Source organism: Aquarana catesbeiana, linkage group LG04 (assembly GCF_042186555.1).
Source record: "Aquarana catesbeiana isolate 2022-GZ linkage group LG04, ASM4218655v1, whole genome shotgun sequence".
Taxonomy (NCBI): Eukaryota; Metazoa; Chordata; class Amphibia; order Anura; family Ranidae; genus Aquarana; species Aquarana catesbeiana.
In genome coordinates this window covers 555,173,302-555,188,320 of record NC_133327.1, presented here as the reverse complement: position 1 = coordinate 555,188,320, position 15,019 = coordinate 555,173,302, and the positions used below count along the sequence as shown (strand labels likewise).

At 41.2% G+C, this 15,019-nt stretch overlaps 1 protein-coding gene across 1 annotated transcript in view; it reads right to left on the bottom strand.

Moving 5' to 3' along the window:
• FH (fumarate hydratase) overlaps positions 1-15,019 on the bottom strand; it is a 46,649-nt gene that overhangs the window by 17,585 nt on the left and 14,045 nt on the right. The window contains exons 2-4 of the mRNA XM_073627976.1: positions 12,909-13,043; positions 5,493-5,603; positions 1,082-1,258 (exon numbers count right to left, since the gene is read on the bottom strand). Of these exons, the coding sequence (XP_073484077.1) occupies positions 1,082-1,258; positions 5,493-5,603; positions 12,909-13,043 (423 nt within the window). The remainder of the gene's footprint in view (positions 1-1,081; positions 1,259-5,492; positions 5,604-12,908; positions 13,044-15,019) is intronic.

The following is a 15,019-nucleotide window of genomic DNA, read 5'->3' as shown; positions in this document are numbered from 1 at the left end:
ATATATATATATATATATATATATACACACACACATACATACATACATACATACACACACACATACATATACACACACACACGCTATACAAGCCAGTAATGACCTAAACCACAAATTGAATCAGAAAATGTCAAAATCCTTTCGGTTTCTTACATCATAGAGGGAAGGCAGGTACAGATGTACCTGCCTCTCTTCTCCTCCCCTCAGTACACAGTGTGGCAGTGATATCTGCTCCCAGAAAAGGAGACCCCCTTCCACACCCTGTAGAAGTGATCGGGTGGCTCTACAACCGCTTAAATCACTTCTACAGAAAAGCCCATCACTGGCTGAAAATTTGGTACAAAGATGATGGCTGCAGCTGCATTTGAAAAAAAAAAGTAGTTAGGCTTTAAAGAGGACCTGAACTCTGGAAACTGTGCCCAAAAGAAGGCCATCAGAGGGCAAAGAACTTGTCACTAGTACTGCCTGTAAGATTTTTGCTGCGCTTTTCTCCATTACTGACTTGCCATGTCTCATTCTGCACCCTGTGTGTAGGTGGCCATATTGGTAGAGGAGCAGGACTTTGCTTCCTCATGTCAGAGCTACGTGTGTGTGTGTGTGTGTGTGTGTGTGTGTGTGTGTGTGTGTGTGTGTGTGTGTGTGTGTGTGTGTGTGTGTGTGTGTGTGTGTGTGTGTGTGTGTGTGTGTCAGGAGACTAGCAGTCAGTCAGAGGCAGCAGTGCCTTAATCTCACACTGCATATACAGAGCTGTAAGCAGAGAAACAGGTCAGGAGGTGAACTGCTGTTGTAGCAAATATTCACTTTTTAGGTCAACTTTAATACAGAACAAGCAACCAACATATAACCGGATACTACAGCATATTATATCTAAACTTCTCCTTTTCTCCCCTTGCGTTTCATTTTATCATTGCAGGCCACAGGAGTTAGCAGGGCAAGACCAGTGGCTTATATAAAGGTTACGACAGGCAAATCACATAACTAAAGTGTAGTGACTTGTGAAAGTGTTCGCATATAGCACCTATGAGATTGCAGAGTGTATTGGAAACAGCAACAAGAATACTTTAATGTGTATCTGGCATACCTGGCTTTTGTTAACATGATCGTTGGGGTGTACAGGATCTTTGCTTCCCAGTTTTCCACCCATCATCTCAATGGCACGGTTACTGATGACTTCATTGACATTCATGTTGGTTTGTGTTCCAGAGCCAGTCTGCCACACAGCTAATGGAAAATGATCGTCTAATTTACCACTAGAAACCTTTTTTGAAAGAGAAAAAGAAGCCATCTTAAATAAGTACAGTCACTGAAAAATATCTTACCTAAATTGTCCATAATATAGGAACTTACAATATGTTACATTGACAATGTAAAAAGGTTTTAAGGTTGAAGAAGTGTTAACGTTAGGGTTGATGAAAACTTTACGTTATTGGAAGAAAAAAAAAAAAACACACACAGCACACACTTCCAGTTTTCTTGGGAGACTTCATTTAGCAGTAAAACGATCCTATGAACATGGTATTTTAGTACTGTTAAGTAAAATCGAAATGGCACTAAGGTTTGTGTTAAGGTTTAAAAAATTAATCATTTTTTCCCCTTCTCCAACACAGTTACTTGTGTCGAAGACCTGGGAGTGTGACAGTGCCTGGGCCTAACAATTGGATGATAGACCTTAAAGAGGAACTGCAGTCCGCTCACATAATTTGTAATAAAAGCATCTTTGCCATTCTGAAGCTTCCCTCCAACCACTTTGCATATTATTGTATATATACTGTGATTCTGTACTTGACAAATATGCTGCAGAAATCTTCCTCCACTGAGTCTGGCTGCAATCATTTTAACTGTGGGCAGCTGAAGCTGCTGCCTGTTCACTTTCTGGATTTACACAGAGGCACATCTCCAGCTCTGCAGCTCTAATTGGCACTCTTATGACTCACCTCCCCTCCCGGCAAACTCTCACAAGGAGCGAGAGAGAGAGAGATGTGCATGATGTCATGAGCCTAGGCCTTTTACCAGACAATAAACAGGTAGTGGGCTGTATAAGGTATTTACTGGAAGAAAAAAAAATTTTTACTATCCAAAGTTAAAACAACAAGGGCAGAAGATTTATTAGATGGAAAGTTGAAAAAAAAAAAAAAATGACTGAAGGTCTGCATTGAGTACTGGAACAGGAAAGAAGGTCACTGCTCCTCTATACCTGGAAGTACATCTGCAGAGGAGGAAGGAGAAGCCAGAGAGAACTGGTCAGGCGGGTTTAATGGGGGTCAGGAGAGCCCTTTGCAGAGATACTATTATTTTGCCCTGCATGGGGCAAAAACTGATAGTTTCTACTGAATCCCAACTATATCTTTTCTTAAAAATGTTCCCCCCCCGCCCTCCTTTCCTGCCTAACCTGTGGAAAAAAAAAAAAAATTATGCGTACTAACCTATTTTTTTTTTTTATCTGCTCCAGGTCAGTTACGTGATTTTACATCTCTGTGTAAGGGAACAGTCAACAATGGCGCTGAATTACAGAAGCTGTGATATCAGCCATATCTCAGCCTTTGTCGGTGCTCCCTCCTCTCCCCTGAAGCAGCTGCTCACCGATATAGGGAACCAAAGCTGCGGGATCACGTGACAGGACTGAATAAAACTAAATAAGTATAGGATTCAAAAAATAGGTATGAGGAGGGGGGAGAAAAGGTTTTTATTCCACTTAAAAAATATAAAAATTAAAAAAAAACCTTTAAATTCTATATCTATTCAGTAATTATGAAAAATACCTGTTAATTCTGCCAGAAATCCAGTGCTATCCTGTGTCCTCTGCAGTGTTCTTGCAAACAATATCTACCTTGCCTAGCTTACTTCTGAGGACTACAGAACATTTCTCCCCATATCATGAAGGAGAAATAAGAAGGATATGTTCTGTAGTCCTGTCCTAGGATAACAACGCTGCTCTTCCATAGATATAGTCCGCTGTTACCACACTTCACCCAAAAATGTAGGACCTGTTCATACAAATACAGTTGTGCTCATAAGTTTACATACCCTACCAGAATTTATGATTTCTTGACCATTTTTCAGAGAATATGAATGATAACACAAAAATATTTCTTTCACTCATTGTTAGTGTTTGGCTGAAGCCATTTATTATCAATCAACTGTGTTTACTCTTTTTAAATCATAATGACAACAGAAGCTACCCAAATGACCCTGATCAAAAAAGTTTACATACCCCAGTTCTTAAAGCGGGAGTCCAGCGAAAAATTTTTTTTTTTTTTTAGATGTCAGCAGCTGCAAATACTGCAGCTGCTGACTTTTAAAATAAGGACACTCACCTGTCCCAGGGTCCAGCGATGTCGGCACCCGAGACCGAACTGTCCCTCGATCCTCGGGTGCTGCCGCCGCCATTCTCAGTGAGGGAATCAGGAAGTGAAGCGTTGCGGCTTCATTTCCCGGTTCCCTACTGCGCATGCGCGAGTCGCGCTGCGCGTTCTCAATGGTCCCCGCTATCTCCTGGGACCTGTGTCTTTCCCAGGAGACAGCGGGGGAGTGCGGGAGGGGGCGTGACTCCCATGGGAGTCTATTCCCAGAAGTGGGTGCAGATACCTGTATTATACAGGTATCTGCACCCCCCTCCCCCCTGAAAGGTGCCAATTGTGACACCGGAGGGGGGGAGGAATACGATGAGCGGAAGTTCCACTTTTGGGTGGAACCCCGCTTTAATACTGTGTATTGCCCCCTTTAACATCAATGACAGCTTGAAGTATTTTGTGGTATTTGTGGATAAGGCTCTTTATCTTCTCAGATGGTAAAGCTGCCCATTCCTCTTGGCAAAAAGCCTCCAGTTCCTGTAAATTCTTGGGCTGTCTTGCACGAACTGCACATTTGAGATCTCCCCAGAGTGGCTCAATGATATTGAGGTCAGGAGACTGAGATGGCCACTCCAAAACCTTCACTTTATTCTGCTGTAGCCAATGACAGGTCAACTTGGCCTTGTGTTTTGGATCATTGTCATGTTGGAATGTCCAAGTACGTCCCATGCGCAGCTTCCTGGCTGATGAATGCAAATGTTCCTCCAGTATTGTTTGATAACATACTGCATTCATCTTGCCACCAATTTTGACCAAATTTCCTGTGCATTTGTAGCTCACACATCCCCAAAACATCAACGATCCATCTCCGTGTTTCACAGTAGGAATTGTGTACCTTTCATCATGGGCCTTGCTGACTCCTCTCCAAATGTAGCGTTTCTGGCTGTTGCCAAAAAGCTCAATTTTGGTCTCATCACTCCAAATGACTTTGTGCCAGAAGGTTTGAGGCTTGTCTCTGTGCTGTTTGGCGTATTGTAAGCGGGATACTTTGTGGCATTTGCGTAGTAATGGCTTTCTTCTGGCAATTCGACCATGCAGCCCATCTTTCTTCAAGTGCCTCCTTATTGTGCATCTTGAAACAGCCACACCACATCTTTTCAGAGTCCTGTATTTCACCTGACGTTATTTGTGGGTTTTTCTTTGCATCCCCAACAATTTTCCTGGCAGTTGTGGCTGAAATTTTAGTTGGTCTACCTGACCGTGGTTTGGTTTCAGAACAGAACCCCTCATTTTCCACCTCTTGATTAGAGTTTTAACACTGCTGATTGGCATTCTCATTTCCTTGGATATCTTTTTTTATCCCTTTCCTGTTTTATATAGTTCAACTACCTTTTCCTGCAGATCCTTAGACAATTATTTTGCTTTCCCCATGACTCAGAATCCAGAATTGTCAGTGCAGCACTGGATGAAAGATGCAAGGGTCTGTCAGGAGTCCAGAAACGTATTGACGTTTTACACACACGAATTACAAGCAAACAGATCACAGGTGAGGATGGTTACCTTTAAAAGCGATTCAAACCCCTTTGTGTCAACTTTTGTGCATGTTATCAGGCCAAAATCACCAGGGTATGTAAACTTTTGATCAGGGTTATTTGGGTAGTTTCTGTTGTCATCGTGATTTAAAAAGAGTAAACACAGTTGATTGATAATAAATGGCTTCAGCAAAACACTAACCATGAGTGAAAGAAAAGTTTTTGTGTTATCATTCATATTCTCTGAACAATGGCCAAGGAATCAAATTCTGCCAGGGTATGTAAACTTATGAACACAACTGTACATGGTTCATATGCTAATTCAAAATTATAAGTGTTCAAATTAAAGATATTGTCAAAATCAGTCCTCGGTATGTTTATCTGGACACCCTCAATTGCTGATCTCTGGAAACCAAGACCTAATGCCTGAGCATATAGACAGTCCCGTTAATAAAACCAATTACTAATAAATAAATATATTGGTTTAGAAATCTGGCACAATACATTGGCACTTGACAGCAAAACGTAAAATTAATATTTCTGAATTTATAAATCCGTGATGACAGTCACTTTGGTTTGGTAAATTTTATGTTAAAAATGGTAACAGTCCTACACTGTGCAGACAAGTGAAAACGGCAACTTTTTGTCAGACGGACAACTTATGATTTACCTCATCAGCAGCTTTGGAAATGTAATCTGCGATTTTAGGATCAAGACCGTAATCCTTATTTACTTCAGCTGCAGCCTTTTTCAAGATTCCAAATGCTCTTATGACAGGTATCTAAAAAAAAAAAAAAAAAAAAGAAGAAGTTTTAGCACTTAAACAGCACCCCAACTTAAATTTCATCTACTAGTTTGTAACACAATTATTATTATTATTTTTTTTGCATTATTTATACAATTTTTCAGTACAAGAACAAAGGATAAACCAAACAATAGAATACAAGATTGGACAGATAGCCCAATCTGTGCATAACAAGTAATGTTCATCATATTGAGAACTACCAATGGAATCTGAGAGGCACAGGTAATAAGATAATAGGAAGGATAGATATTAGGCCAGACATAGGTTAGACTAAGGTATATAAAAAGTATGGTATAAAAGCAGTAGATGTGGGTCCAAGCTCCCCCAAAAATAATCAACAAGAAAGCAAAAACTGTAGAGATTTTTTTTTTCTAATGCTATAAAAATACCTTTATTTAGATGGTGGATTTCCTAATATACTAATTTACATTTAATATTTTTAACGTGACAACACAAATTGTTCCCTTTTCATGCAAATCATTTATATTTAGAAGAAATGATCTGTTATCAGTCTTTTAAAAAAATGTTAATATAAACTTTTCACAAATATTGGCCAATTCACATGTTTAAAACGTGCAGGGACAGAGGTTACATTAGATGCAAAAGTACTGGCAGATTAAAGCCGAATTCCGGGATTAGCAAATATTGTCTAAATATATTTGTTGTGTGTATCTCTCCTTGAGGCTGGGTTCTCACATATGCGAAATGAATGCAGCTTTCTCTGCATCCAATTCGCAAGACAGGCAAGTGTGACCGGCTCTCAATGAAGTCAGTTCGCACATGCCCGGGGTGGCCACGGTCCGGACTGAAAAAGGGTCTGGTGCGTGTTTGGGTCTGATTCAGGTGCAAAATTCAGGCAAAAATTTGAACCTGAATCGCATCTGAACAAACACACACCGGACCCCAGGTAGGAACCCACAGCCGCACATGTGAGAACCTGGCCTGAATCTTGGTGTGCTTTGTGCATTTCATCCAGATCTATATATTTAAAAAAAAAAAAAAAAAAAAGAAGAAGAAAGAAGAGTGCAGCGCTGCACTCTTATATATTGATTTTTGTGCACACGAGGATGTGATCAGTGCAAATTCAAATTCCATTCAGTGTCAAAAGCCTAACTGTTTCGGGCTGTACAGATAATGCCCTTCTTCAGAGCAAGACACATACAATGATAATGATGCTTGTAAAAATCATTATCATTATATGTGTCTTGCTCTAAAGAAGGGTGTTATCTGTACAGCCCGAAACAGTTAGGCTTCTGACACTGAATGGAATTTGAATTTTTCTAAATAAATTTTAAGTGCGGCAATCCCATTTGAAAATATATTATATATATATATATATATATATATATATATATATATATATATATATATATATATATATATATATATATATATATATATACTGTGGAAGGGTCTGATTGCTTGCACTGCTACATCTGGATCGTTTGCACTCCACCCTAGCATTTTATATATCATACACACACATATATTGGTTTTCGGGTAGCTTGCAGGACTCTATCACATTTAATTTCATTCAGATCTGTTCAGTAATCCAGTGCGGAACTTTGTGTAACCTCTGTGCAGTAACTTCCTGTAATAAAGCCCAGTTACTGCTGCTCTCTCTTTTTGCACGGGGACTGGTCTTGTCTCCACCCCCTCCTGTCATTCTTTGTAGGCAGCTCAAAGTGGATAGGGCCCACTGAACATCTCCCACAGCGCTGCACAGGCTATGTACAGTACAGTGATGTTGTCACTACTACTTTACAATATAATATCTGGGTTTGCAAAGGCATTTGTAACACACCAAGTAGATTTATATTCTTTGCCGCTATTAAGGAGTGTGAATGTTTTTTGGTGTCTGGGGTTCAGTTTTAAGTGCCATTCTTCCTATAAAAACTATGCCCACCACCTCTAAACCAACCTACTGGTGGCTAGACTGATCAATCGAAAGACTCAGGAGTATATTTAAATATTATTGCAAGGAACACACAAATAGATGTATTTAGAACACTATACATAGCTAACAACTTGAAACTGAAAATCAATACAATCGCTTGGGGAGCACAGAATGGCCTTTGGTGATACTCAAAAGTTGCCAGCTTATTTTTTGACATTAAAAAACCAAGGCTGTTATATGAAGAGACTACAAGGTTTATGTCAAAGTAGAAATCTTAAAAAAAAAAAAATCCACGGCACTGCATTATAGAGAATGAGATGTGGATTAGCTCATAGCTATAAATACACAATATTCTGCTCCACAACTCCTCATGTAATGTAGACGTCCATGCCAATAGCTTCCACACAGGCCTAGACATTTCCGAAAAGGTCCATTAGGATGAAATCTACATTACAGCATGACGGATTCTGGTACTCATATTTGTTAAACCCAGGATGTAACTTATTAAGGATATAAATATTCAAAACATTCAAAGGTGAAAAATAAAATGATCAAAAAAGGTTTTTATTTCCCCCTCTTAAAAAAGGCTGCAATTCATGATATATATTACTATCTGCTAATCAAGTTATTGGAGACAAGCATGGCAAGTGTATCAACACCTGCCATGCCTGTCTCCAATAACTTGGATAAGCAGATAGTAATATAGAACATTCATTTTATATATAACAAAAGTTTTTGTTTATTTAATAATCATACTAAATAAACAAAAACTCTAGAAAAACAGGCCTAATTATTTAAAGAAGGAGTCCAACCTGAGCTTCTTTGGCTGTACTTCTCCTATGGGTCCACAGGAGTGTAATTAGTTTTGCACGCCTGCGACCCGTTTTCAATGGAGAGCGGACTGAAGTCCGCCCTCTGCTAACATCAAGGTAAGTATGAATCTCAAAAAAAAAAAAAAAAAAAACACACATACTTCTCTTTTAAGGCTTTGTTCACACTTGTGCGACTTGTCATGTGGCTCCAAAGCCGCATGAAAATTTGCAGCCCATTGATTTTAATTAAACTTGTTCAAATCTATGCAACCCTAAAGTTGCAACAACTTTGAAAAGGTTCCTGCACATTACTTTGATGTGACTTGAGTGCCAGAGAGTGCAAAAGTCACATCAAAGTCGCACACAAAATCACGTGTAAACGGAGCCTTAGATCATACATTACACACATATAATCAGAGCACACCTTGGATTTGAGAAAAAGTTAGTTGGTTTAGATGTGATATAACAGATTGCAAACTTCTATGCATGTATTAGATTTACAGCTTGGTTGGGATTGCTATTCCCAAAGCAGAACAGTAGGAAGATGTTATATGTAAGGCCCCTGTACTTCTGTTTGTGTATAAAAAAAAAAATAATAAAATGAACCATGCTTTGGGTTGTTTCAATGACCTGTCTTTATTAACTGTGCAGAAAAGGGTAGTGCTGGAAATGGCCAAGCTATCTGGTAAAGCTGGCTGCATTAACCGGTTCCCGACTGGCTCACACACATTTACTGCGGCACAATGGCACCCCTGTACGAAATCCCGTATATATATACAGGGTTCCCTTTAAGATCCACCAGAGGGCGCAAGCGCCCCCGCTGCACGGCGGGGGACCCAATGCGCGTGACCGGTGATCACGTGCATGGGGATTTGTGTGTGTAAGAACACAAATCCCCGTTCTGTCAGGGGAGAGGAGACATATCATGTGTTGCTATTTTTTGCTAGAAAATTATTTAGACCCCCCAAATATTATATATTTTTTTTAGCAGAGGCCCTAGGGAATAAAATGGCAATCTTCCAACATTTCACGTCACACTGTATTTGCGTAGCGGTCTTTCAAGCGCAATTTAATAGTTACCCCATTTTTTTTGTTTATGTTACGCCAAGTAAATAGATACCCAACATGCCATACTTTAAAATTGCGGACGCTTGTGGAATAGTGACAAACTACGATACTTAAATAGCTCCATAGGGATGCTTTAAAACTTTTCACAGGCTACCTGTTTAAAGTTACAGAGCAGATATAGTGATAGAATTATTGCCCTCACTCTAACGATCGCAGCAAAACCCAAAATGTGTGGTTTGAACACAGTTTACATATGCGGGCACGACTTGCGTATGCGTTTTCTTCGGCACGCGAGCATGGAGGGATGGGGCGCTTTAAATTTATTTTTATTTTTTCTTAATTTATTTCATTTTTACACAGCCTTTTTTTTTTTTTTTTATCACCTTTATTCCTATTACAAGGAATACAAACATCCCTTGTAATAGAACAAATCCTGACAGGTCCTCTTTATTGAGAGATCTGAGGTTAAAAAGACCCCAGATCTCTCATTTACCTTTAAAAGCAAAAGAAAGTTAATTTTTTTTTTTTTTTACACTTTGACGTAAAAAAAACCAAAACAATTCTTTATGGCCGAGAACTGGAAGTGGTGTCAGAGGTCGCACCTTTCCTCCAAGGGCATAGAGCGGAGTGGGGCCTTTTTTCACTTAACTCCTTGCCTAGTCATCGGCCGCATTGGATGGCCAACGATTACCAACGGCTGTGGTCCACCCGAAAGCAACAGGGAAGCGGCAGGGGGAGCACCTCTCCCGTCGCCTCTAATCTTATAAAAGTGATCCCAGCGGTGGATTCGCTGCGGGATCACTTTTATCAGATGCCAAATCGCCCACAGAAGAAATGATACCGTCATTACGACACCGTCATCTTCACAGCAGGGCAGAACACAGGATTGCCAGCCGGCCCAGACAGAGGGTGGGAGCAGCCCTACTCCTCGAGTTAACCAGCAGGGATTGGCCGCTACGACACAGGGCGGTCCCAGCAACCAATCACCCACTAGCCATCAGGTAAAGTTGGAATGCTCCAGGGTGGATATGACTTAAAGTGGAGTTCCACCCACTTTTACAACTCTTCAGCACCCCTCACTAAACTGTGCACTATAAACGAATTGGATATTTTTTAAATTTTTTTTCTCAGCACTTACTGTATATCTGCTGTATTCATTTTTCACTTCCTCCTCCCTGGCCGCAGCCCATCGCATCATTTCCTGTTTGCAATGCCTTCTGGGAAGGGGCGGCAACTTCCTCTGAAACTGCCGTTGCTATGGAGACCTGACCTGAAACCTATTACGCTGCTTGTGCTGCACTGAGCATGTGCGAGATCTGCAAGGATGAGATCCAGGAAGAAATACAGTCTGGCTTCAGATGCCCACACTTAAGATGGCCATGGCCTGCTGTAAGTTTATAAAATAACAAACTACTGCTATAAACTAACAAAACAGACCTTAGTTTACAGACTAACCTTACTAGAATACATATTTAAAAATTATAATTTCGGCTGGAACACCACTTTAACTAGTAAAAGGCTTGATTTAAATCAACTTGATGTAAATCGTATTTTTAAAGAGCAACTGTCACCTCTGTCCTGCAGCGGCTCATCCTCTGACCCGCTGTTGACTCACCGACAGTCTCATTCACTTTAATGGGACAACTGGTGATGCGGCAGTGACACAACAAGGTGAGGGACGTGGTGGCAGCAGGTGAGTGGATGCCCACTAACAGGCACTGCCATGATGGATCTGAAATGACAGGTGCTCTTTAAATGTAAGGACTTATTCTTGCCGATAGTTAGAATCTTTAATATTTGCAAACAAAACAAAGGTTTCCCATTTAGAATAATAATCTGTCAGGTTAGTAAAACGGCCATTTTAGAACCGATTCAATCATACAGTTTGTAGTGTACACAGGTTTGCAAAACAATGGTATAAAAGGAATATTCCTAAACTTTGTTTTATCTCATGGTTAACTGTGAAATTGTGTAAGTGCATGTTATCTCAGCTTGCATTCATTGAATGAGTTTACCAAAAATGTAAATATTGCAGAATATACAGCCTCATGCTACATTAATAAAGCTCCATTTCATGCTGAATAAAGTGCATTATTAATGTATCTTAAATAGAAGACTATATTTAGATATGCTTTTGGAGTAAAAATCTTTTATTAAAATAAATTTGATAAAAAAAAAAAAAAATCGATTGAAATAAACAAATAAATAAATAAATAAAAAAAAATCAGATTTTATTTAAAAAAATCATTGATTTATATCCACGCTGGCTCCCACTCTCCTACCAGACCTGATGCACCTCCTGACCCCTGCCTTGTTGTATAAAAGGTAGGACTGGGTGCTGTTAAAAGGAGGACACTGTTGTCTAAAAGGGGGGGGGGGGCTCTACTCTATAGGGGGCTGTAACATAAACAAGGTGGGCTGCAATTTAAAGAGCTACTGAAATATCAAGGGAAGTACTGTAATGTAAAGATGTGCTGTCATGTAAAGGGTATAGCTTGATATGTAAAAGGGGGGGGGGGCTGCTGCTGCATTGTAAAGAGTGGCGCTGTGATCTAAAGGGTGGGGGAATGTGATGCAAAGCAGGGCTGTGATGTAAAGGTGGGAGCTGTAATGTGATAGGGTTGTAGTTTAAAAAGGGGGGCTGAAAAGTAATTGGTTGGCAGTGATGTAAAATGGGGTGCTGTAATTTAAAGAAGTGTTCCAGCCTAGGGGAAAAAAATTCAAAGCCAGCAGCTACAAATACTGTACCTCCACTAAGGGAAAGCTACTGCGCATGCACGAAGCACGCTGTGCTAATTGGCCTGGCGGCGTAGGAGGAGGGGGGCTGAACTTCCGAGGGACGGAGCCACGGCGCTGCCTTCGGAAGTGGGACCTGTCAAAAACAGGCCTCCCCCCCCCCCCCACCTGTGCGCCACATTTGGCACCTTTCCTTTCGGGGGGGGGGAGCAAATAAGCGGAAGTTTCACTTTTGGGTGAAACTCCACTTTAAAAGTGAGGGCTGCGATGTAAAGGGCAGACTGCAATACTGCGATGTAAAGGGCTGTAATGTAAATGGGGGTTGTATTGTAAAGGGGGACCATAATGTAAAGAGGAGTATTGTTGTGATCTAAGGTGGGCTGTGATATAAAGGGGAGCACTGTGATGCAAAGATAGACCATGATGAAGGAAAGGGGGGCTCCATGAGGTAAAGGGGGAACGTGATGCAAAGATAGACCACGAAGAAGGAAAGGGGGGCTCCATGACGTAAAGGGGGGCCGTGTTGTGAAAGGGGAACAAGGACACTGATGTTAAAGGAGGGTTGTGATGTGAAGGATCGGAGTCACAGAACAAATATCAGAGTCGGACCTCTGCTGGAAGACATTTTTACTGATCAGACCTCTGTGAATTTGAATTCATTACCCTTGTTGTATAGGCATTTCAACTGTAAAATTACATTTTTGCAAACAAATAGATACGTGTAGTTGTATCACTCAAAATGGAAAAACTTAGGATCTAAGCACTTACCGGCATGCGTTCAGTCACACCTCCAATTTTGAAATTCATTGTCGATCGAACAGTTTGGGCCCCATAATACTTGTCATTTGGGACTTTGAGCTCACCAAATGTGTCAGATTCAATTCGATAGGATTCGGAACTAGCCTGAAATTACAAACAGTATTTGCTATATCACAAAAAGATTAGGAAAAACCCTTTAAAATAAAGCACATGTGTACAGACATAAAAGCTTAACCCAAACGGATATAAAAAAAAATAATGAATGCAATTAATTAAAGCGGAGCTACAAGAAAAAGAGTTAAAATTTACCTTTTTGGGCAGAATTTCACTTTTTAATAATGAATAGAAGCCGTTTCTAATGTAATTTCTGCCCCAGCCATCCCAATGTGCTTATCTCTCACTTACCTGATCTATAGCAGCTTTAAAGTGGTTGTATAGCCTCAATGCGGAAGTTGTACCTATAAGTAAGCCTTATTATAGGCTTACCTATAGGTACTGTAAATATCTCCTAAACGTGCGCTGTTTAGGAGATGTTTACCTTGTAGTGTGCCGATGATGTCATTGGCACATGCGCTGTAAAGAAACAGCCCGCGACTCCGGACAGTCACAGAGCCGGAGTCCGCGGCCCCTTAAAGCGAGGTTCCACCCAAAAGTGGAACTTCCACTCATCGGATTCCTCCCCCCCTCCGGTGTCACAATTGGCACCTTTTAGGGGGGAGGGGGGTGCAGATACCTGTATAATACAGATATCTGCACCCACTTCCAGGAATAGACTCCCGCGGGAGTCACGCCCCCTCCCGCACTCCCCTGCTGTCTCCTGGGAAAGACACAGGTCCCAGGAGATAGCGGGGACCATTGAGAACGCGCAGCGTGACTCGCGCATGCGCAGTAGGGAACCGGGAAGTGAAGCCGCAACGCTTCACTTCCCGATAACCTCATTGAGAATGGCGGCGGCAGCACCCGAGGATCGAGGGCTGGTTCGGTCTCGGATGCCGACATCGTTGGCCCCAGGGACAGGTGAGTGTCCTTATTTTAAAAGTCAGCAGCTGCAGTATTTGCAGCTGCTGACATCTAAAAAAAAATTTTTCGCCGGACTCTCGGTTTAAGGAAGAGGGGCGAAGAAGGATGCGGCCACCAGCGGGGACAGCGCAGGCTTCGATTGCAGGTAAGTGGCACATAATAGGCTAGTATGCAATGCATATTAGCCCATTATGCCTTTACTTTTGCAGGGGAAAAAAATAGGAAGTAAAACCCATCAGGGTTTACTCCCTCTTTAAAATTTTATCTATTTCAGTTTTTAAAACATGCTTTTTGCTTCCATCACTTCCTGTAGATCATGTGACATCCAGGAAGCTTTGACTCTCATCATACACTGCCTTGCTGGATCACAGAATAAGGCGCGTTCACCACTTTGGACCACACCTCCCTCATTACTATACCACCTTCCACCCACTTTCTGTACAATCTCATTTGGATCAGCGATGTAGTGCAAGGGCCTGCCTGATTTGATACAAATTGAACAGTTTGGTCAGGTGGGTCCTCATATTCCATAGTTTTGGTAAATCTAAAGGAAATTGAACAGAGATTGTAGGATCAGATTGCATAGTGTATGGCCAGCTTTAAACAAGTATATAGGACGACGGAGTGGACAGAGACACTCAGCTGTCAGTCCCCGTTCACATCTCCTCGTTCCTGCAGGTGTTTTTGGGTGTTTTCGCTCGTCATGCACAGGGCAGCCCATTCATTTAAATAGGCTGCCCTGCACATGACAATCGCCCCAATGAAGCTCCACAACTTTCTTTGGATCAGAGTATGATGCATTTTTTTACTGTGCTTTTTGACCCATGCTTGTGGTCCCATTAACATTTAACAGCAATGCAATAAGTGAAACGCGCAAACCGGAAACACGTAGATATGAATGGAGTCTCATTATTCTTGTGTAGACACACCAATTTCACTTTCAGGCCCCATTCACACCTAGCATAATAGGAACGCATGTTTTTTGGCTCATTTTACCCGCAACAGGCATAGGGCAGCCCATTGATTTCAATGGACTGCCCTACACATGGCAAAGTAGCTCATGGGACATTTTGGCATGCTGCAGTTAGACGCTTGTTTTT